Genomic DNA, 22,998 nt, shown 5'->3' on the forward strand with positions numbered 1-22,998 from the left:
TTCAAAATCCACTTATATTTTGCATTTTCTGATACAAATAAGATACAGCTTTTATTCATCAACACTGCTGAGAGGACATCTCTTAACAGAGATAAACAGTTTAATGAGAGGAGGTTGGAGGGTTTTTTGTTTATGTTTAAGGAGATGCCTTCTGCTCCACTCCCCTCACTTTCCACTATCCTCAAACTGTTATTTCCATCTCCTGTCAGAATTCTAGTAATCTAGATAGGATATAGTACCTTTCAAATTTCTTCAACATGCTCAGTGCTTTTTCAGTGTTCAGGATATTTTCAAAGGTGACGTCCATGAAAAGTCTTAATTGACCCTGAAAGACAGCAAATAATTACAGAGCAGAGAACCATGTAAGGTGCACATCTCAAAAATGTCGGGCATTATTTGACAGGATTTATCATGCATTGTACTAGAAGGTAATTTATGTGAAACTAACCTCAATAAGTATCATTTTTCCCTTTCTTCCTTCCATCAGGAATTAAACAATATAGGACCAACTTGAAAGACATTTTCTTTCCAAGTTCCCTGTGTAGCTGTGCAACCAGCCTAAGTTTTTCTACCCTCAAATATTCCACCATGCTGAGAGCCCTCAGAGTGCTTGCTAACCTCTTTGGCAGTCACAGCAAGCCAAGTTTTTCTTTTTAATTTTTTCTTCTACAGCTGTCCTTTCCTCTCACCATCTCGTGATTTCAGAACCCTGGGAAATTATCTGACTTATTTGTGCTATCAATAAAATCATCTGTTTTTGTGTCATTTGTGCTAACACAACTTCCAAATAAAGTTCAGTAATGAAAAATCCTTTTGTTGAGAAAGGCCCTTTCTGGTATGTTTCATGAAACTGATCTGAAAGCTACAAAATAACTGTAACTTTTGAAGTGAAGATACATTAGCATAATTTTTCCATTTCAGAATTGCATCATTCATTTGGTGAAAACTCAACTAGAGGTACTTTTGTTTTCATCACTAAATTAAATTATTATTTGAACCATAAAACTCACATGAAGGTCACTTATCTCTTTGCAAAACTCTTCATAGTCTTGGTCAAAATCAGTCTTCCGTTGATCCAAGAAATTGTAGTTCCCTTTCTTCATGATGTTAACAACACTCTGAAGAGTTTCACAAAAAAAAGAAAGTTATCACCAAAAGTAAATTGTCTTATCAAAAAGACCCACCATACTAAAATATTTTGCACCAGGCTGAGCACATTCACATTTTACCTTTGATATTAGTTACCAGCATTTGCCGAGCAATATAAGTAAACTACTTAAATTACATATTTGCCAGAAACAAGTTAGTGTAATGGCCATAAAAATTTCATTTCTATTATTTACTTCTGGTTTAAGTCAATTAGAACTGACAGAAAATTCAGTCTTGTTTTTCCTCCAACACATTTCTTACCCATTAAATACTATCTCATGCAGAGGTTCATTATTTCTGAGTTAACAAAATTTAACACAGAAAGATATTTTCACATTAGTGTTTTCCATGACTTTAAGTGATTCCATAGAAAAACAGACTATTGAAAAGTCACAGTAAGATGCAGCACATCACCAGCCCAGGCCTTGTTATTCTTTGCTTCACTTACATAGCTGCTGTCTACTCAAAAGAAAGTACAACTTTCAGCATCTCCCATCAGCTGTACAGTTAATGGAGTTCTACCACTGCTCAGCATCCCAGTAGTTTACACAGAACAGCTACAAAGCTCAATGTATTTTCAGCACAGCAGACATCTACCTTTCTCTTATAAGTCAACTGAACTTCAGTTTTATTGTTTTGCTGTAAATAAAAATTCCATCTTTTCCTCTAAAAATGGGGAAATCATAGAGAGCAACTAATTGGTAAAACATAAAGAACTTCAACATAATAACTTCCTATTGTAAAAACTTCTGAAGACATATAAGCAATCACATAACTACAGTTGTGGTCCAATGGCAAATTATTTAGTACCTCAATTTTGTCACTGTTAAATAAGTACAATCACCCTCTGTCTTTTATGAAGACTATCCAGAACCTCCCATGCAGTATTTTCTACCTAAGCATAGACAATTTCCCCTTACCTGCCTCCCCCTCACCCCCAAATGGAATTGATTTCATGTTAACTAGGTCTCCCACAAAGCTTTTACTTCAGGACTTGAGTGCTGCAGTCAATAATGAAGCATATCTGTGCAGAGTTTGCAGACTGTATCACAGCCTGAGCTAATGGTCACAGGTAGCTTTTCAAATACAAATGTCCCAAATAAACGAGATATGTGTTTTAGCCTACCAAAATAGTATCTTCATAGCATGATCTGAAAATCCTCAGCTAATCTAAGTTGGTGAGAAGCCTGTTTGCACAGTTTTACAGAGCAGTTCTTGGTGAAGAAAGCAAAATTTAGAGCAGCCCACACTTATCCTGCTCATGTGGAATAGTCTTGGATCAAGCTATCCTTTCTTCTCAGAAGACTATGGAAGAGAATAAATTGGCTACTATGAACAATGGAGTCTTGGAATCAAAACCCCAGACTGAAACAGGGAGTGAATCAAACCAGATGGTGCATTGAATAGTCACATTTTACCCTACAGTTAACTAAAGTGATTTACTCATGGTTGCAACAAAAAGGACAAGGACAGGGTGAAGCAAATTACAATGCCACATTTGCCTGCACTGCCACTGTATCACGTGTATCGTACGGTAGACGTCTATCACGTGTGTATCACACTGTATCACAAAAGCAATCTACAGTTCTTATTCCTTCTTCATAAAAGGACCAGAAAAGAAACCTGAATAGTAAGCAACAGGATTTTACTGTTATTAAAAAAAATGTCTGAACTTGAAGAACTTTCCAGAGTAAAGCAGCTAAGTCATTTCTCTGCCTCCCTCACCCCAAAAATAACCAGTTGACAATTAAGTCTTTATTCCCTGATAAAACACAAAGTTCCTTACCATACTCTACATCTAGAATACAGTTAGTATGTAAACCTAGTAAACCTATTTTGCTGGAATTAAGCTCAATATTCTGTTATTTCTGCTAATTCTGAAAGTCCAATTTTCTGAGTGGTTTTTTGGTTGCTTTGTTTGGTTTTGAGGGTTGTTAAATTAGTTCAAGAAATCACAGTTATACTTGTTTGTATTTATACAGCACAGAAATAGAGCTGAGGATTGCTTCACTCTAAGCTACAAGGAAAATCTGACTTCAGCAAGCACCAATCACTATGGCAATGAAGACAGCATTACTGGCAGGCATTGATCAGGTACCCCGAGAAAAATGGGCAAGAGACGAAGACTGTCTGTAATTTCAGTCACAGTTCAGTTTTACAGGTAGTAAAACATTAGTCAAGACAGAAATGTTACTATTCTCACATTTTCTTTTGATCATAACACAAATCTATGGCTCCAGTTACTCCTGTTACTACATCAAAAGGTTTTTTTCAAGCAACTCTGATTTTAACATAGCTCTTTCACGTGTCCACCTGTCTCTTTCCATCTTTTCTGCTCACTTCCACAGCATTTACATTGCTATTACCCAGTAATTTCAGCACAACTTACAGAGTTAATTCTTCTCTTGATAAATCCTTCTCTAATTTTCATAATGATTTATTGTTTAAAGTTCAAGTCAGACTGACATGATATCCAAAACATACTGTGTACCTCATATTTTGTGATCATTCCTTCCAATCCCTCTATCTTAGACTCCTGTAGAACTGAGTAGGTTTTCACAGTATTGAACACATCTATTATCTTTATGAGACGTCGATGAAAGGTTTCGAATTTTCCAAAGATATACATCTCACTAAAATCAAACTGTCTTTCAGCTGGATTTTGTTCTAATTTCTTCTTTATCTCATGAAAGCAGTTTTGATACTCCTAAAAAACAGAGTAGGATTTAAAAGAGGAATGTAAAGAAGAGAATAAAAGGCACTGTCACCAGCTAGAACAAAATTTATGCACACAGGTATTATCCTAGGTTGATATCAAGCAGATGTTTCACCCATAAACAATCATACACATCATAGACAGTAGCAGGATTTATCTTTGAAAACCAACCAAAGAATGGTATTACATGATCACACATTTCATCCAAAAAATGAACTGCATATGTATGGTTTTGTACATTCCATCATTAGGTAGCGTGAAATTCTGTTCCCTCCACTGTATAGCACAGCTTGATGAGTTTACTGAATATCCAAGATGACAATCCAAATTTCAGTTTTTGGAAACTGAAAATAATGGTCGTGTGTTGAGCAGTTTGATTAAGCAATTATGCTTCCAAAATCAATTTCCAGCACAAATGCCATTCTGAAGCTAGAATGCTGCTCCACAGCAGCTTCCAGTTTTCATTCTGCTTTGTTAAACAGGCACAAACCTTATTGCAAACATACTAAAATTAAAACTTTCCCAAAGACAGACTAGTCATCACAGTCAACAGAGGTGCTTGAAATGCTTTATAGCAAGAGTAATTTCTCTTTAAAATACAATGTTCATTATTTTTTATCCCATACAGGTATTAATAATTCCATTTGGAGACATTAACACACGGGACTTGGAATTTCCTAAGTTCTTAGGGGTTCAAATTTTAAGTTTTAATCTACTGACTTGCTGAAAGCTTTTGGAACTAATAAGAGTCAAATAAAACCCTAATTTTTCCACATATTTAAAGCAGTAACTGAGTAATTTTTTATATATTTATATAAACATACAAATTTTAAACCTGTTGCTGATGGTATAATAACTAGATATCTGCTGAGGACCCTTCCAAGCTGAATTATCCTATGTTGTAAAGGGAAATAAAATGGGGGTGGGTGGGGCAAAGAATCCTCAAAATGATCATGGAAGTGTCTGCAAAAATAAATACAGTTATCTTCCCAACAATTCTACACAACTTGGACAGCTGAATTCTTCTCAGTTCCTTAAATTACATTTTCTAAATGTATAGCTTGTCCATGTGTCTTTGGAATATATTCAGCTCAGTAACTCTCTCTGTTTTCATTTGCATCACATAACCTTGATCACATGAGAAGAAACTTCATTCAGACTCTCTGACATGAAAATCCAAGTAATTCTCATATAAGGAGCATAGTTAAGTTAGGCTAACCATCAAAATCCTGCTTGCAGGAGGTCAACAGACACTGCCTAAATTCCCTGTTACATCTAACAAAGATTCCCACTCCAGTTCTTCATTTTCCTTCATTGTAACACTGCTGCTTCTTATAAAAGAAAGTTTTTCTAATCATACCCCTCTAAATCTCACTTTATATTCTACTTTCCACATTCTCTTCCCACCTACCTGTTTAAGTCTAATGGCTGCTTGTAGCTTTTCCATAACTGTCTCCTGAGGTTGATTCCAGATGGTGGCTGTGTTGTTGTTTGTAATATAAGATTTACATGCTGTGATCATCTGATTGGTCACCTAAAAGCAGTTTTAACTTTGTGAAAAAAAAAAGTATTTCAAGACAAAGCAGACCTAGCCCTTCTTTCAGTCTCATCCCATCCCTCTGACTCTAGCAGCCTAAAACATGCAAAATAGCAATACTAATTACCAGCCACATAGACTGTCTTCCTTGCAATATCCAGTCTACAGACGATTGCACCACCAAAATGCGGATTAACTATGCTTGTAGCAAGCTTGAAATGACATTGAGGACTACAAAATCATAAGACTTTGGCACTTTTGAAAGCAAAGGTAAAATCAAGGGCTTGTGAGAATGTAATAATTTAAAGAAAAGGTTGTCCTTACGACTCCATTTCTTTATGCAAACATAAAGAGGTTTAAGGGCTATATAAGTTTAATACAACTGATTCTGCAAAAATCACCTCACCACAGGTAAAACTCATTGTAACAATTAGCTCCTCCATCCATTCACATCAGAGTTGAGATTAGCCCTGATCTTCAAGAAGCCTGAAAAATTTCTTACAACTCCAAATGACAGACAGTAAAGTTCTAACTCTGAACTAGCTTTATCACTATTTCCAATTCGCCACACATTCAAAAAGCAGCATTAAATTGACCAAAATGCTGCCTCTTCAACTGCTTCATCCCTTTGTGCTTTTTGTTTCTCACTCAAGCAATAACACAGAGAAATCTGTGAAAAATTTCCCTTCACACTGTGGCACCAACCTTCACAAACAGTGAGGATATCTTTTCAGACGTGTTGTAGTACTGAGAGATACTCTGAATCATTTTAATTGTATTTATGAGTCCTGGAATAGCATCCACCATGGATACCTGGAAAGGAACAAATAGTTTGAACTCTCCTCAGTACTTCTTTCAGCTCAACACCTAATTAGAGAATGCAGGACTTATGGTCTCCAACTTCACCCTACAAGCTCTACAATTTGGCTTGGGGGAAAATTTTCACTAGGATGTTCACTGGAAGAATTTTGGTCAGAGGGTAAAATTTGGTAGAGACGACGGCCTCTTCAGAAGTACCACTTATTTCCACAAAAAAAAAGTGTGTTTGGTTACTCTTTTGCTAAACCTGATGTCAGCTTGCATATAAAAAGAGTCTTCAAATTACATTAAAAGCCTCATTGCACTCATTTGAATAAAGGAACTATGAAGAACACTTTTCCTATAGTACTGACATTTAGATGGTAAAAAATCCTATGTAATAGATGAAGTGCCTGCCTGAGTGAAGCTGATCTTAAAGCTCGTTCTTTGGGGTGCTGGTGGGGAGGTGCCAGACATAGCCAGTTCCAGCACAGGGCACAACTGAGCTCCTCAGCCCAGAGCAGGCGAGTGCCTCAGGGAAAGCCTGGGGAAGAGCAGGCAAAACTCTGCTCAGCAGCAGGGACTGAGGGACAGAGGGAGAGAAACAGCCCTGTCAGCCTCAAGGAGAGAGAATTCACCATAGGCTTTGTGTACAAGAAAAATGCTTTTTGATAAATACTTTGAAGAGAAGTGTCATTTCAAAACCCTCACAGTCCTGCCAAGGACTTTTCAGACAGCTCCTCCCTCATCTGTGAATTTCCAAAGCAATGACACTTTTACTCTATTGACAACTGGTTCTCAACATTTTACAGGTAAACATTGGTAAGAGTTTCACACGGCATGCCACAATAGCTTCCACCCCAAGTACTACATCCTCTCAAAACTAACCTCTGAAGTTGGCATCATTTCCTCCTTGGTGAAAGCCAGTATCAGGAGCACAAAACAGGCCAAGTTCAACAGACTTTGCACAGTGCCAATAGCAAACATGCCAATTTATGTCACTATCATACTACCCTTTCATTAGTGAGACTCAAATATCAGATTGAGAAACACTGAAAGCACACACTGTTCTAACACTGTCCAGTAAAGGGAAACAAACAGAGCCATACCACGGTTGCCCAGAGTGCTCTTTGGAAGTGATTTCACTTTGGGAAAAGTATGGAGAGAGAGGTAGGTAGAATGGTCAAAGCTTTGAGTCTTCATGGATATATGTCGTATTTCTCTGACTAGCAAGACACAGGCAGTCAGATGTAAAACTGGTTTTAATAAAAGCAACTGTTTGCCACCTACTTTAGTAAAAACTGGACAATGAGAACCTTTCCTCCTATCCTATACTTTAGGCTGGTTGGTTTTTTTTACTACTTGTCATGCCTGCATCATTCCATTTCTACAGTATGAGAAGGTGATTTACATCTACACCTTAATATTTACATAACCATATTTATGTTTCCCTAACACAAGAAGCTGAAAATTGCCTTAGAAATGTTAGGCTAAGCAGGACCTGACTACCAACACAAAGACAAAAGCCCAGTCTTTGTCTTTAGCATAACACTAGGTTCACTGTCATTCCTCTTTTTTCTTTAAAAAACAAAATCACAAGTAATTCTCTTCCTCCTGTAATAGAATCTAGCTTCATCATCAGACCAAAAGTTTCATAGATACCACAGCAAGGAAAACAGTACTTTATTTTGTAGCCAGAAATTCCCAGTAGGCCACAGTTATGGTATAAGTCCAGGCAGCAACTGAGCTCGCTCACATGTACTCCTGTCTGGCCAGTTGGGGAGGAGAACCAGGAAAATCGGCCATGCTTCCTCCCAGCTTCTTGTGCACCCCCAGCCTCCTCACTGGCTGGGCAATGTGAGAAGGAGAAAAGGCTTTGCTACTGTATAAGAATTGCTCACCAATAACTAAAATATTCCTGTTATCAACTTTGTTTTCAGCATAAATCCAAAACACAGCCCTGTACCAGTCAATAGGAAAAAAGTATAATTCTATCACAGCTGAAACCAGGAGAGTCACTTTTAGGGTAACTGAACCCAGTCTCGAACTGGAGATGCATGCTTAAAATACTACCTGTGCATTTTGTCTTGAGAGATTTAAGAATTTAGAAGTTCTACTTACAGGATCACTATTGTATAATGGGTCACAACATTTTTCCAGACAATATAGATACTTCACGTTATCTTTAGCTTCATTTGCTGCATCAGTGATGCGAATGTCCAACACTCGCCAGTTCTAAGGACAAAAAGTTGAAAAGAAAATAAAACCACACATTCCAGAAAAACTGGTTTGAGATCACTCTGTTTTGTCATTAGCTTTTTAACACATTTGAAAGCAGAGATTTCTTATTTCAGTGTTACAATTGTTTATCCAAGATGAGCAACAGGTCCTAATTTTGCTTCAATAACTAGCCCAGACTACTCAAGTCAACAAACTGTCAGCAATAGTGTCAAGTCAGGGCTGCTGTAAAATACATAGATATCTGCTGACTATTTTTGCTTGATGGATTGATGAAGATACAACCGTGTATTTGTTACATATATCTCTCTTTTTGGTGAGCCAAGATGGTTTGTTTGTTTTATTCACTTATTTTTCTGTTTCTGATGGGTCAATACCAGAAACGATGACACCACAAGCACTTTTGACAGATACTGCAACAACATGAAAAAGAGGTTTAAAAAATGATGTGTATGTTTATATTTTCTCTTCATTAAATATGAAAAGAAAACACAAACACATCCCTCATTTCTAAAATTCAGTTCATTTTTTTATTCGGTTCATAAATACAATTTTCTGATTTAATAATCAACTTTTCAAAGATTCAAAGTATTTGCTTCTTTGAAGCCATGTGGATGTAGGACTTTATCAGCCTATAAACAAAAGGAGATTCCCAATCTTTTGCCCAATAAATTAAACCAGATTTAAACTTTATCTACTCAAAGAGAGAAATAGGGAAGGATGAAGAAAACAAAAGCTGAAGATTCTTCAATAATTTCCTTGCCAGCAGTGTTACATACATCACTAAAATGAGCTAGGGTATAGAGAGCATTTCTAGTGTTAACATCTGTCATAAGTTAAAACAGAAACCTTCAGCAGTTTGGATTTAGCAGCAGCGAGTACTCCAAGCACTGCCTTCACATCTGAGCTCTTCAGCTGGTCCATAAGGTAGCTGAATTTTGCCAATCTCTTTTTCCAGTAATCAAGTTCTGCTCGTGGTCCAAGGTCATCGGCTTCCTTTCTCAATTGGTCATTTTCTGCAAGAATCTTTTGTCATACCATAATATTAGTAAGTTAAGCTAATATTTTTTATCTGCGTGGATGGCATGGATTAATTCAGAATTCAACTCCTAATATTAACCTCCCATGATTAATGACCTAACTTAGCCACCACCTTACATAAGAGATCTTAATTTTGCTTGGCCTTTCCAGTAATGAGTTAAAGAGGGAGCAGTATCTCAAGAGCACTACTATAGACAATTACATTTTCTGCAAATAACCTGCAAAGCAGGTTTCAAAGTACAATTTTGACCACTTAGAATAGCGTTCATTGAATTACTGTATTTCTTTTGCTTTTGTTAAATCCACTGGGAATCACTGTTTTCTACCTTAAGAACAGGTGATTATCATAAACAGGGGACTAAGCTGCCAAACAATTATGCATGCTCTGTTTACTAGTAGGTGGGAAAAGCTCTCATTGAGAAGTAAAAGCACACAAAACATGCCAACAGTACTTTAAAATACAGGAAGTGATCACACCTAACTTTATGGAAAGGTAACTCTATGCCAATAGGATTAAACTCATCATCTGCCAATATGCAGATATTTCGTATTTGTCCAGTGTATCACCTGTTCAATTTGTTTGGTCCATCCTTTCATGCAGACTTCTATTCTTTCGAGAGTATCTATGCTGTTAGCAGCCATCAGGTAATCTGAAGGTCCTTTTAGAGTTTTCAGATCATATGTTTCACATTTCTTCAGATTGATCTAAAATACAAGTTTAAAAAAAAACCCTGAGACACTAAAATGTTCATGACAAAAAATCCAGGAACTTTTAAAAGTAACTGGATGCCTCACTTGGGATATCTCACTTCCTATTCCCACCTCAGTTTAAATTAAACTGGTTTGAGTCAGAACTAGACTCTAGTATCCAAATTCACCAGTCTGGCAGTTGTACAGTCATGCCCTTTCTTTCACAAAGGCTGAGTAGAAATTAACAGTGAAAGAAACTGATTGTCATACATTAACCATTCTTGATGAGTAGCCACAGCCATTGGAAAGTCATTAATAGTTCTAAAGTATTGATGCCAGAACAAACAAGAACCGAAGCAGAACTGTTAAAGCCACAGATCAGCCTTAAACAAGTTACTGACAGCAATAGACAAAGGTGTTATTTTTTCCGCAGTTTAACAAAAGCAATTTCTATGAGTATCCCACAACAGCAGTTAATCCAAAAGCTCCAGAGCAAGAAACAGTCACAGTTAGATCAGTTCCCATTTGCCATGTAAACACACTACCTTTTCCAACAGATTTTGCTGTGTTCCTGCTAGCATACTAACAAAAGATTCAAGTGAACAAAGAAAGTTGTGCTTAATACTGGAAGCTTGTTGAGGATCACCAAGTTCAGCCAAGCCATGGTCCATAGTCTGTAAGGCTGGAATGAAGATTTCTGATATCAGTTGCTCAATACTTCTTAGTAAGCCATCTCGACCTACATTCATCATACTAAAGTTCACTTCCTGGAAAAGAAACACAAGTTACAAAAGAAAACAAAATATTGACATCATTATATTTATTCCAGTCTTATTGCCTTGATCATCTCAAAAGTTATCAGTGTGTACAGGTGCTCTTTAAGCAATAGCAGCACAGTTCTTGCTACCTGGGGCTGCAAGATTTGCACAGGGTCACAGTTTGTCATATAAAACAGGAAACAGAGATCTAAAACACTTCCAAAATATGAGAGTACAAGAGAGTTCTATTTATACAGCTCTATTTATATGAGTGAGTAAAAATTATTCTAGTCTACGACTTCTAAAGCTATCAAAATTCTCTTTTTAATATATATGTACACACACATATATAGGCAGAGATCAATGCACATAAGGGCTCAGATACCAAAAGAATTGTCAACTACAGTTAATTATGACTTGCTCAAAGATTCTGGTCCAGGAAGAATACCTCTGTCCAACTTTTAGACATTCTAAATTACATGAATCTGACAACTATTTTTTGTTTCATTAGGAAGCACCACAATCATTTTTTTCAGCAATGTAATTTAACATCAAACAAGATGTATTTAAGTGTATTTCAGACACATAATTTTTACTTTTCAACTTGTCTGTCCTAGTTCTAAGGCTTTATCTACTATCGGCATGGGCTACACCATTATTTGTGAAGAAGTCTGATTTACAAGATGTAATTATAGAAAGTTATAGAAAGTTTACCACAACATTCAATTATTATATAGTCTATCATTCTTACTTTAGCACTAACTTTAGATTAGTTTGTCTAACACTGTAGAATTCCCTACATGTTACTCTGTGCTCCCTGCTACTGGGGCATTTGATCCAGCTTTGTTCACTTCAGTCTGTCATAGATTTAAGGAGTCTATCACCAAAAAGTTATTTACATATACACTCACAAAAACAAAAGCTTTTTTCTTTGTCATTTTTAGTGAATTTGATAGTACTTATTGAAATTTAACAGCTTGTTATGCAGGCATTGACCAATTACTCTTTGTCATTATGGATTGTCATAAATTTTCTTCCTTAGCCTCAAGTGATACACTTGAAGTTGCTGCTGCTAGGATAATGTTACTCCCCTCCAACCTGTGTCCTTTTCCTCATTCCTCCATGTCAAAGGGTGTGAATTTACATGCTGAGAGCAAATATCACAGGACGAAAATGAATTTTAAACAAGATTATGTACAGCAATCAGCAGCCACAGACTCTCACCTGATAGATATTCTCAATTGTGATGGGTTTAAAAAGACTAGATCTAATGAAGAAAATGCATACACCAGTCAAAGCAACTTCTTTTCCTTCTGTCACAAATACTTTAGGTTTCTTCTTCTTCGTCAAATGGGAGTTTACTCCTGTTCCTGGAAGGCTGAAGTACTCTATAGATTCAAATAAAAGAAACATTTAAAAAACACTCTAGTATTTTTATTCCAACAGAAGTTTTATAAGCAAACAGTTCAGTCATTATTTGTGTACCTCTGAGCCCCTGTCCCCTGAAGCCACCCCACAATACTACTCACAGACAGTACACAGTATCCAGAGTCCCCATAGCACAGTAAGAACTATTTTATCTGCTTTGGCCATTCTCGCATAAAAAGCCTTTAATTTCTGTTATTTTTTTGGTTTCTATTCCTTCTAAGCAAAAGTACAGGCTCAAGGTCCTCTTAGATGGCTGCCATGCCATTGCAGACAATGCTCTACTGCTTAAAAAACACAAGTTCAGCAAATATAGTTTACCTCAGAAAAGTTATTATCAACTGTCTTTCCTTAAAAACATGTAATTATAAGTCTAACACACAAAAAAATAGAAACAAGGAGAGAGATGCCACAATGGATGCTTTGGGAGAAAACCAAAACCAAACCAAGACAAGACAAAAAAGGTGGGGGAGCTACAAGGGACTTTCCTGTCCTTTCTTTTTTCCTCAACATGAATATGCAGCTCACAAGTTTAGGCTGTCAGTAACACTTTTAAAGAGTCACCAAGAGGTAGTAGCAGGGGAAATATAATAGGGGGGGAAAATAATTCTCTTAAACTGCAGGTTTGGCCACATTACTTCTCTCTTACTAGTTTTCTATTGTTATCTCACAGTAAAATTGCAATCATACACATCTAAGTGAGACATTGCACAAACAAAAAGATCAAAAAGTGAATTGCTAATATCAGTAGTTACAGGCTAACATCCAGAAAACTTCAAAAAGTGAGTGGTCCCGTGCACTTTTTCCTACCAGGCACACGATCATCTGTCCTAGATATCCCCACTTTGGATCAGATGGCCACTCACATGTTCCCTCCTTCCCCTTCCTGCAGAAGTCTTTGTATTAGTTTACCTCTGGAGACCTCTCATCAACAAAACAATCCTGACCCTGAGAATTTTATTAATTTGATTTATTGGCAACATAAACTTGTTCTATCCTTGTACTTCAGCAATTATAGAAGCTAGATGAGCAAGTTGTTTCAGGGCTTTCCTCTTTAGAAAAGATATGCTGGAAGTTAAGGTACACATTAAAAGTGCCATTCTCAACCAACATTGCAAAAAAAGTCTGCATGGGATGATGGGCACAAAATCAGACTTTAAAATGACTGCTTAGAGTACTGGAGTATATCTCCCTGAACTCAGAAGTACAGTCTCCTGCTCTGCAAGGACACAAAATGTTTTGTAGGCACCCTTCTGCTCCAACAGAAGAAAAAATGTACAGTACCCACTGTAGCTGCACACTGTGATGATAGTACAACTACTTTGCTGTGGGAAAAGGCAGCCTCCAACCCACTCAGTTCAGCTCACACTTACCTGCCTTCTTCACCATCAGTTCATGTTTTTAACCTTTTTTCCTCCAGTGCCCATAGTCTTTTGGGGACTTTTACTTATTCACCCAATACACATGTTGCTATGAATTTGCTTGCTTGGATTTTGTTTGTTTCTCTCCAGCTTTCCATGTTGCCTCCATCTAGCACCACATCCCAAAGACCAAAGGCCACTGCAGTCATACTGTAGGCTCATCTGATCAGTTTAGGGATGGGTGAGGGGAACTCAGGTTAGACTACCAGGCTTTACCCCTCCCCCCAATTTTACTTGCCTTAAGCCTCAGTTTATAAGAACGTCACTATCTGTGTTTTCCTTGCACACTTGTGAGGCACATGGTGCAGGAAAACCTAAGTTGCTTTACCTGTATCAGTTGCCTCCACATCTTGATAGTAGAACATGAGATGACGCAGACCTCGGGGGGCCAGGAATTTGTCAATGCGCTCTAGCTGTTTGAGATGGTGGTGAGATCATTGTGCACAGAATACCCTATGAAAAGCTTAACTGGCTTAGATTTTTAACATGAAGGGCTGACAAATACTCATCACATTATCATTGTTCAATAACAAATTCACACGAGGCTCACTTATTACATGCCAAAAAATTACTTAGTCGCCACGTCCTTCAGCAGCACAGACCTAATTAACAGAACAACATTTTATATAGCCAGGTCACATGATTCTCAAACTGAGGGACCAAGCCATTTCCTCATTTACTCAAGTGCAGGATGATTTCACAGTTCTCCATCAATTTAAGGCTGCCATCAAGTATCTTTGAACAATGTATTTGTAATGCAGTCCAGGATCTCATGTATAGGCCATACAGGCCTGGGAAGAAAGTTAATTGCTCCATATTAGCATGCTGATCAGTGTTTCAACACTGGAAATCCTGTCTTAAAACATTATTCTTCTAGATCTACAAGTCATTGTTACACACCAGTCTTCCAGAGGGAAAGGCTTCTAATTCTGAAATTCTTCAGAAACATTTGCTGGTACCATTTGTGCTTCCTAGTGCAGGAAAAAGGCTAAGGGATCCCCATCAGCATGAAGACAGATGCATTTATCCATCTTCCATTTAATAACAGGCTTCAGTGACACCAAGACCACATAAACTGCTACTCTAGAAAATCTTGGCTGAGTCCTCCAAGATGAGGTCAAAACAACTATTACACTTCTCACTTTCCAAGTGTTAACAGTTGGCAATATTTTCTTCAACTGATAGTTATTCTCAGCAATATAGTTTGCCAGAAAACTCATTTAGAGATAGAATGCAAAAAGGCTGAAGCATGTTCTGCTTTATAACTTGCATAACAGTGTTCTACACAGCTTGTTTTCCTATATCCTCCTGTATCAGGTCATCTAGTGCTTTGCCTAGGCTGAGTCTCAAAGACCTCAAGGATAGAAATTCCACAACTCACTTTAACTTATTCTCATGTTGCATCACCCTCCTGATGAGGAAGAGTCTCTTAATGTTCAATTTTAAAGTTGTGGCTATTACCTTTGTCATATCATCTGCAGCCACTGAGAAGAGTTAAGCTCTGCCATCTTTATAATTACTTTTCAAGCAACTTCAGGATATTAGTTGAGTGCTCCTCACTCTTACTCTATCTCTTCTCATACTTCACGTGCACTATGTCTCTCACTACCTTGGTAGTCTTCCACTGGACTCTCACTGTTTCTCAACAGTATCAGCACTGATATGAGAATGCATAAATTGAAGGTACACGGAGAGAGAACATCAGAGAAAACAACAACAATAAAAACACAATCATGTTCACTTCAGTGTCAGAGATTAAAACAAGATCTACTTCCTGTCTGCTTAAGTCTTCTTGAAATCTATATTTCTTGAACCTACATGTACTATGTATTCAAGAATTGAGAGACTCCACGCTGTGGATCCAGGACAAAATATAGTCACAGGTTTCGCTGTACTATCTGTAACCACTGGAAAGTAGAAATTCTAATCCATTTCAAAAACAATACTGTTAACAACAGCTTCTGAAACTAAGGACGTTTGTTGAAATTAATGCTGAGAAGTACTTTTTTCATAGAATCATAGAATGGCAGGGTTGGAAGGGACCTTTAGAGATCATCTAGTCCAATCCCCCTGCAGAAGCAGATTCACCTAGATCAGGTCACATAGGAAGATGTCCAGGTGGGTCTTGAAGACCTCCAAGGAAGGAGACTCCACAACCCCTCTGGGCAGCCTGTGCCAGGGCTCCCTCACCTTAACAGTGAAACAGTTTTTTCTTATGTTTAAGTGGAACTTTTTGTGTTCCAGCTTCATCCCATTACCCCTTGTCCTGTTGCTAGCTACTATAGAAAAGAGGGATGTCCCAACCTCCTGACACCCACCCTTTAGATATTTATAAATGTTAATAAGATCTCCCCTCAATCTCCTCTTCTTCAGAAAGAGAAGATTTCCTTTTTTATGAGAAGACTTGAGTAATCTCAGACACAAAGTCTGACAACTACGTCACCAAGTCTTTAACAGTAAGACCAGTTCCAAAGCACCCTATGGGTTTTGCTGTCAAATTCATCAGATTACCTGGTTGCCATCAAGAATAGCATCTTCTACTTCTGCTTTATCCAGATTCACACAAGAGGCAACAATATCCAGGAGATATTCGTGCCTACCATCCAGCCGAGCACGTTTAGCCTCCCTCTCTTCCTTGAGTTTTTGCTGTTATAAAAACCAAAGATAACAATGAATAATTCACAATCTATTTTAAAGATTAAACCAAAGAAAATTCTGACATTTTTTTTAAAAAGCACAGGCCATTACATTCTTCCATACTTATGGGTTATGGCACACAATGAAATTCAAAGAAGCGACCCATTACGATTTTACAGTTGACTTACTGTATTCTATTTTCAGATTTAACACAAAGTTTCTATCATCAGTCTTTTGAACAACATGATTTATTTGTTGAAGGGCTGTGTAGAAAACAAATTAAGAAGGTATTTTGTATGTATGGCTCCATCATTCTCTAAGCTATCCTCAACACCTCAAGACCTTAGTCTCAGTTTTTCAGTCTAGTCACAGATGACCAAGTCAAGACAGGATTCTGCCCCATCTTTGTTATTCATGGAAGATATCGGAAGCATTCTATAATAAAGACAGATGCTGCTGGAGGAAGTTAGGGTTTTGTACATTAGCTCTTTAACATAATGAGAAGTAAAACAAACCACAAGCCTCAAGGTACACAAGTGTTTACAGATGCGCTTAACTATAGCTATTATACCATTCTTCAAGCAGTATGCCTATTCTTCTAATTAAATTGAATTCCCATATGTAATACAACTCATTACATTATAGACAAAACAGCCTTCTGGAACAGTTACTGTTATTATTGTGCTTGAGGATTACAAGAGTTAATATCATTTCATTTTCCAAAGAAATTTAGAATTATGTTTCACTGGTGGTAAATTCAATCTTTATTTCCCTGGTGATTATGAAAAACCTAGTAACTCTATAAAGTATGCACAAGTGGTTTATCCACAGGCTTTTGCAGAGTCAATAGGACTTCCATAATATACTTTAAATCCTTATGTAAATATCTTCCCCACTTTCTGAGGGAATTTTCAACTATTTGGTCAACTAGTAATTCCTATCATGCCTCTGTAATTGCTGAATGCACTAGACACATTTTTCCACGGAAAGATGAATATACATATCCTGTTCTTTACACAGATATGCCTGGAGAATGCAGTAGCAGAATAATCTGTACATGCACTTTATGCTGACATTCCTTAACACTGTCTCCAATTTCCCAGAAGTGAAATGTCCAGTCACAGGACTGACCTTTCCTACATATTCTCAAATCAACACAGTAAGTTTCCTCCTAGTCAGACACACAAAAAGCAACCATTTCGGGTTGAATCAGCTTCACATTAGATGATAACACTAGAGTCCTAAAACTGTTGGTTTAGTCATTTGAGCACAACTGATAATGCACCTTTAACATACAACAAAAAATACAACCAATGCCAATTAGATAGCTTTTATTTAATCCAGCAAAAAGCTCGTTTTGTTTTACTCAGGCTATAGAGAGAGTATTTCTGTACTGTGCTGTGCTTCCAGTATAGAACTCCAAATACATTACTACACAAAGTATTCGCCTTGCGTTGGTTATTAGTTCACAACTCTACCTAAACCAATGGCCCTGAATATGTTCACAGCCTCAATTTCTTCTATGAGTTTCTGTTCATGTAGGCTGAAATCATGAGCATATTCCTCATTTGTCTCAAACTGGGCCATCACACTCTGGTGTTTTTTCAGTTTTTTTTTTAATGCTTTCCAATCCCTCAATTGCAGTCTGTTAAGCTCTGTAAGATACTATCATGTATAGCTGTCCACTATCATGTTCACACAGCATTAGGCAATATCTGATGTCTAATTCCAGTAACTGGAGCATTGGTTCATGTCACAAAATTTCAAAAGTTTAGTTAACTTCAGCTCACTTAGGGAATTGTACCTAAAGAAAATAGGGAATTATTAACTAGATAGTAAGGTTACAGTTTTATGAAGACTTTCATTTGCATTTATCACATAGCACTTCTGGAAGGCATTTGAGTTGTTCTGGTGGATATCTTTCTAATTAATGCAAGTTGCATCCATGTTTTTCCTGATAGTCATTACAACACAATTCAAGAACACACTCTGCCTGTCATGTGTCCCATGCTTTGATGATCTGTCATTTCTAAGAACTTCTTCTCCTCAAATTTAGTGTTCCTCAATCACAAATTCTCACTTCTCAGTTGTTCCAGACATTAGAAGACACTTCTGCCTCATCTTCAGAATTAAGTTGTCCCAAAAAAGTAGAAGAAACCTAATTTTCAGTGCTTTGACTATCAAATCATTAATTTAAATATTTTAAAACACTCAGAAGCTAGACTGGTTACTGGTTTAAATATGAATTTCCTTTTGTATAATATTTAAAGAATAGATCTTTAAGATAATCTTTACTTAGGATTAGGAATCTTGGGAATAGAAAGAAACTTGTGAATTTCTACCTCTTATTCTTCCCTTTTTCCACACCTCATCATCTTTAAAGGTCAGATATAAATGAGCAAATTTTCATGGAGGAATAAGTAGATTGCTATTCCAGATTTATTTCTTTTACAATTGTTGTAGAGAGGTGCATTTCAGGCCTTCAATCCTTTTGTATTGATCAGAAATTAAATGAAAGATTTCACTAATCTGTTCTAAAATTCAGTCTTTGGTTTTCTAGATGCTAACTTTAACTACCCTCACGTCTTGCTTCAAACCAGCCATGTAATCATGACCCAGGAGTTTTTGTACATTTTTTTACATCCTGCAGAATTACATATCCCTAAATAGTATCTGTACAAAAAAAAAAGTCACTAAAAACTAGGCAGGTTTATGTAATTCAAACAAACATCATTTAATAGTACACTGAAAGAGTATGATTTGAAAATAGAAGGATTGCTAAAAACACATAAGCTATCATTTACGTAGATAAGAGCAGAACTGCTGGTGCATGCAGTAACACTTAAATGCAAACTCTGAAAAGTATCAGCAGCAATTTCCATCAAGGTCACACGATAAAGCCTTCTCATATTGTTTCAGGATGTAGGAGGATCCAGATGGAACAACATGTATAAGAGATAAATGCTTTTTCACTAAGATGTCTGGAAGGACTATCTAAGTTTTATATAGTACAGTTTTACCTTGCTTCTTCATTTAAAGAACAACAACACAGCCACATTTCATTTTGGGTTTCTCTTCCCCCTTTTAGTTAGTTATGGAGGTATGAAACACTATAAGACAATCCCACAACAGATGGAAAGTCCAAAGCTAAACTAATTAACTGAAAAGTCTTTCTTTGATGGTTAATCTGGTTATAATAAATTAATTGTTTTACATTGCATAAAGCCTAAACATTTCTAATACTTAAAACCCAAAAATTTAGCAAGGGAAATCAATTTCAGTAGATATCTTCTGAAGCAGAATAAAGGGAAAGATCTAAATCAACCTTAATATATGCCTAGAACCATAACCATCACACCATCAACCTGAAGCAACAAATGGGAATTAATTTTTACCAAAAAAAAGTGTTTTCTAACTACTATAAGAGCAAAAAGATCAGAAGTCAGAGATGTCAGGGTTCTTTCATTAAAAACAGCCACCTTGGAAACCAAATATTGACTATTGCCAACTTCTCCATTACAGAGTGCAGTTGCTGATGTGTCTGCAGACACTCTATTTAGAGTTAGCATGAATGTTATTTAGTATGCAAGTCATAACTGTACAAGTTAAAACTTGTTCCTGAACACAGTTTCTCCAGCAAATGATGCATTTGGTTGTCAGAATAGTGTGCATCACTGAATTTAGACACGTTCAGATAAAAGTCTTACAGATGAACAACACACTTGAACTTTACTGCGAAGTTCAATAGTAAAAGAGTCCAAAAGCAAGAGTGTTCTATTTTTAATTTACTATCTTATCCAAAACTTATTTAACCAAGATGGTGTTTCTCCATCTCTCCATTAACTTGCTTCTATATTGCATAAGTATTGCTCATGGATCACCCTGTAAAAGTAAAATGCAAACTATTTTACACTTTTCAAACATGCTGCTTTCTTACAGCTTCTTACTCATTCCCTTCCAAAAAAAACCACATACCCTACAGAATTAGGGCAGTCTCCTTAGCTGACTCTTGCATCTCAAACATCAATCTGAGCCACATTTGTTACAACAATTCAGGAAGAGTTTGTTCAAATAAGTAGCTTTTAAAAATAATCTAAGGGTCTTAATTACATCTGCATTTTATTTTTGTTTCTTAATGCTATACACTGTCCTCAAAATTCTATTCCCACTTTAAAAGTATGGGAAGAGTAAACTTAAACTTTCACTTTCCTTGGTGGCACAGCCCACCCCTGGTTTCTTGCCAGATCTATCATCAGGCTTTTTATTGTGCAGATGTAACATTTGTGACATTATACCATTACCAGACCACTGCAACAATCCAGACAAGATATAAGTACCAGTAGTCAAATGCATAAATATCTCTCAGTGTAAATTTACCTTTCAAAACAAATCATGCAACCAAGCTTTGATTGATAACCTAGCAATTATCTTATAAGATCAGTTACACAAATTAACTACTTCTCATGACAAATAGCTATTGCAAATATGTTTTGCTTTAAAAGGCAAACTTTATCCACTTTTATATAATTAGAAAGTTTTGCAAAACCAACATCATTCACTTACAGCATTTTAAAACACACATTTTTCTATACTTTCCCCCTCCCTTATTCAATCTATATGGTTACTAGTCTCAATCCAGCCCAAAATTCAGGTTTTACTTACCTTTATAACTCTGTCAATGCTCTGTTTCCAAAGTTGCTTTCTTCCAGCTCTAAACATTGTGCTACTTGATACAAGCATCAAGTACTGTTTTTCACCAAGAAGCCTAAGCCAAGGAGTAAACTTCTCGATTCAGCATTGCGCGCTCTCCCCCTAACCTTCTGTTCATATTTGTTTCATTCCTTATCTATTGGAATACCTACACAAAAAAAAAACCTATAGAAACTACAGCAAGGACCTAAAAAGCGGCAGCTATTAACTTGAGCTTTGTATTTACAATTCAGTTCTAATGTGCATTTAAATTACTTGAAAACTTAATTGGTCTGCTTTAGAAACTAGAAGTCTCTAACCACCAGAATTTACTGCCTATAGATTAGGAGTTGAAATAGTACTGCAGCCAACCCCAGTGTTGTTAAGGTGATATTGTTTATATACAAACACCACTCGATACGATTTGTCATGCTCAAGGACAACATAACCATTGGCAAAAGTCAATTTTATAACTGCTTCTCTGATTTGTGTTTAGCCTTCTTAAGTAATCCTCATATCAACAGACACCTTTGTTTCCTTGTCACACAGGATTGTTAAAATATATAGCAACAGTCAAGTAGCTTTCAAATAGCTTTTACCTACAGACTACTAAATTACCAAGTTTTCTATTCATATTTTTTATGCAATTACACGTAGTCTCAGGGTTTTTTTCAGTTGCACAATGGTTGCTTAATACAGCAATTTTTCTTTGGCAAGGAATGTTTTCTTCTTCTCAAAATAGCTTTATTTTTTTCCACTTCAGTGACAGAATCTAATCTGATGTCCTCTTGAAAATGCCAAGAAAAACAAACTAATGATCCAATGTTAGGAACAAGAAAAACAATAAATTTTTGCAGCTATTTCAGGCTTAGAATGCCCCTAAATATTTCTGCTTCCACTGACATCAATGTGAATCATGTCTAAAATCACTTAACAATCCCAGTGTTGACAAAAATCACACTGAATAAGAATCATTTTCTTCATATTATCCAAATTTTCCATACCATTTTCCCCATCTACTATAGTGAAACCTGATTGTGTATAAATGTCTGAAAGAGAAAGAACAAAAGAAAAACAATGTGAAAAGTAAACAGCCAGAGCTTTCTCTGAACACTTTACAGTTAAACATGCTATTAAACACTGCACATTGAGTCAATCCCTGGATATATTCAGAACAATTAGAGGTTTGCTCAGAGATGTGCAGTTGAGTTTTGAATACTTCAAAAGATGGAGATTCCACAATCTCTTGGGCACTATAACAATGTTTGACTACCCAACATAATTACTGCTTCCATCTAACTGGAATCTCCTGTGTTCCAGCTTGTGTATGTTGGTTCTTACTACCATACACCTTCATGAAGTGCTCACCTCTGTCCTCTTCGTATTCTCCTGTTAGACAGTCGTAGGCTGCAATAAGATCTCTCCTTAGCCTTTTCTTCCTAGGGCTGAACAAACCCAAGTCTCTAAGTGTGATCTCATACATCACATACTCTGGCCTCCCAACTGTCTTGATGACCCATTGATGAACTTGCTCTGTCAACGTGCTGGCTATTTCAGCTCTATCTGTGGTCAGCATCCTTTGCTGTGATGTGCATTACACTTGGCTCACATTCAACTTGCTTTGGAACAGAATCCTTCAGCCCCTCTCAAGGCTGTCCAGGTTTATTTGAATAGCAGTCCCACCTCTCTATATATAATCCTCTCCTCCTGGTTTATCATCAACAACCCTGCAGAGAGTGCACCCTGTTCCATCATTCAGGTAATTTGTAAAGACACTAAGCTAGTATTAGCCTCTCTATTAGTCCTTGAGGGACACCACTAGCAACTAGCCACTAGCTGGACTTGGTATGGCTTGAAGCCTACTTATCCAGCTTATTTTCCACCCAAATTATCCATTAT

The 22,998-nt window shown here is 36.8% G+C and overlaps 1 protein-coding gene across 1 annotated transcript in view; it reads right to left on the reverse strand.

The window, feature by feature from the left end:
• The window catches only part of DNAH5 (dynein axonemal heavy chain 5), a 107,344-nt gene extending 86,215 nt beyond the window's left edge, over positions 1-21,129 (reverse strand). The window contains exons 1-13 of the mRNA XM_061994820.1: positions 21,073-21,129; positions 16,285-16,419; positions 14,097-14,186; positions 12,152-12,313; positions 10,715-10,936; positions 10,047-10,184; positions 9,288-9,464; positions 8,322-8,435; positions 6,108-6,215; positions 5,277-5,399; positions 3,641-3,856; positions 1,011-1,118; positions 240-325 (exon numbers count right to left, since the gene is read on the reverse strand). Of these exons, the coding sequence (XP_061850804.1) occupies positions 240-325; positions 1,011-1,118; positions 3,641-3,856; positions 5,277-5,399; positions 6,108-6,215; positions 8,322-8,435; positions 9,288-9,464; positions 10,047-10,184; positions 10,715-10,936; positions 12,152-12,313; positions 14,097-14,186; positions 16,285-16,419; positions 21,073-21,129 (1,736 nt within the window). The remainder of the gene's footprint in view (positions 1-239; positions 326-1,010; positions 1,119-3,640; positions 3,857-5,276; positions 5,400-6,107; positions 6,216-8,321; positions 8,436-9,287; positions 9,465-10,046; positions 10,185-10,714; positions 10,937-12,151; positions 12,314-14,096; positions 14,187-16,284; positions 16,420-21,072) is intronic.
• Between the last annotated feature and the right edge of the window lie 1,869 nt (positions 21,130-22,998).

The sequence above is a fragment of the Colius striatus genome, chromosome 4 (genome assembly GCF_028858725.1).
Source record: "Colius striatus isolate bColStr4 chromosome 4, bColStr4.1.hap1, whole genome shotgun sequence".
NCBI classification, from domain to species: Eukaryota; Metazoa; Chordata; class Aves; order Coliiformes; family Coliidae; genus Colius; species Colius striatus.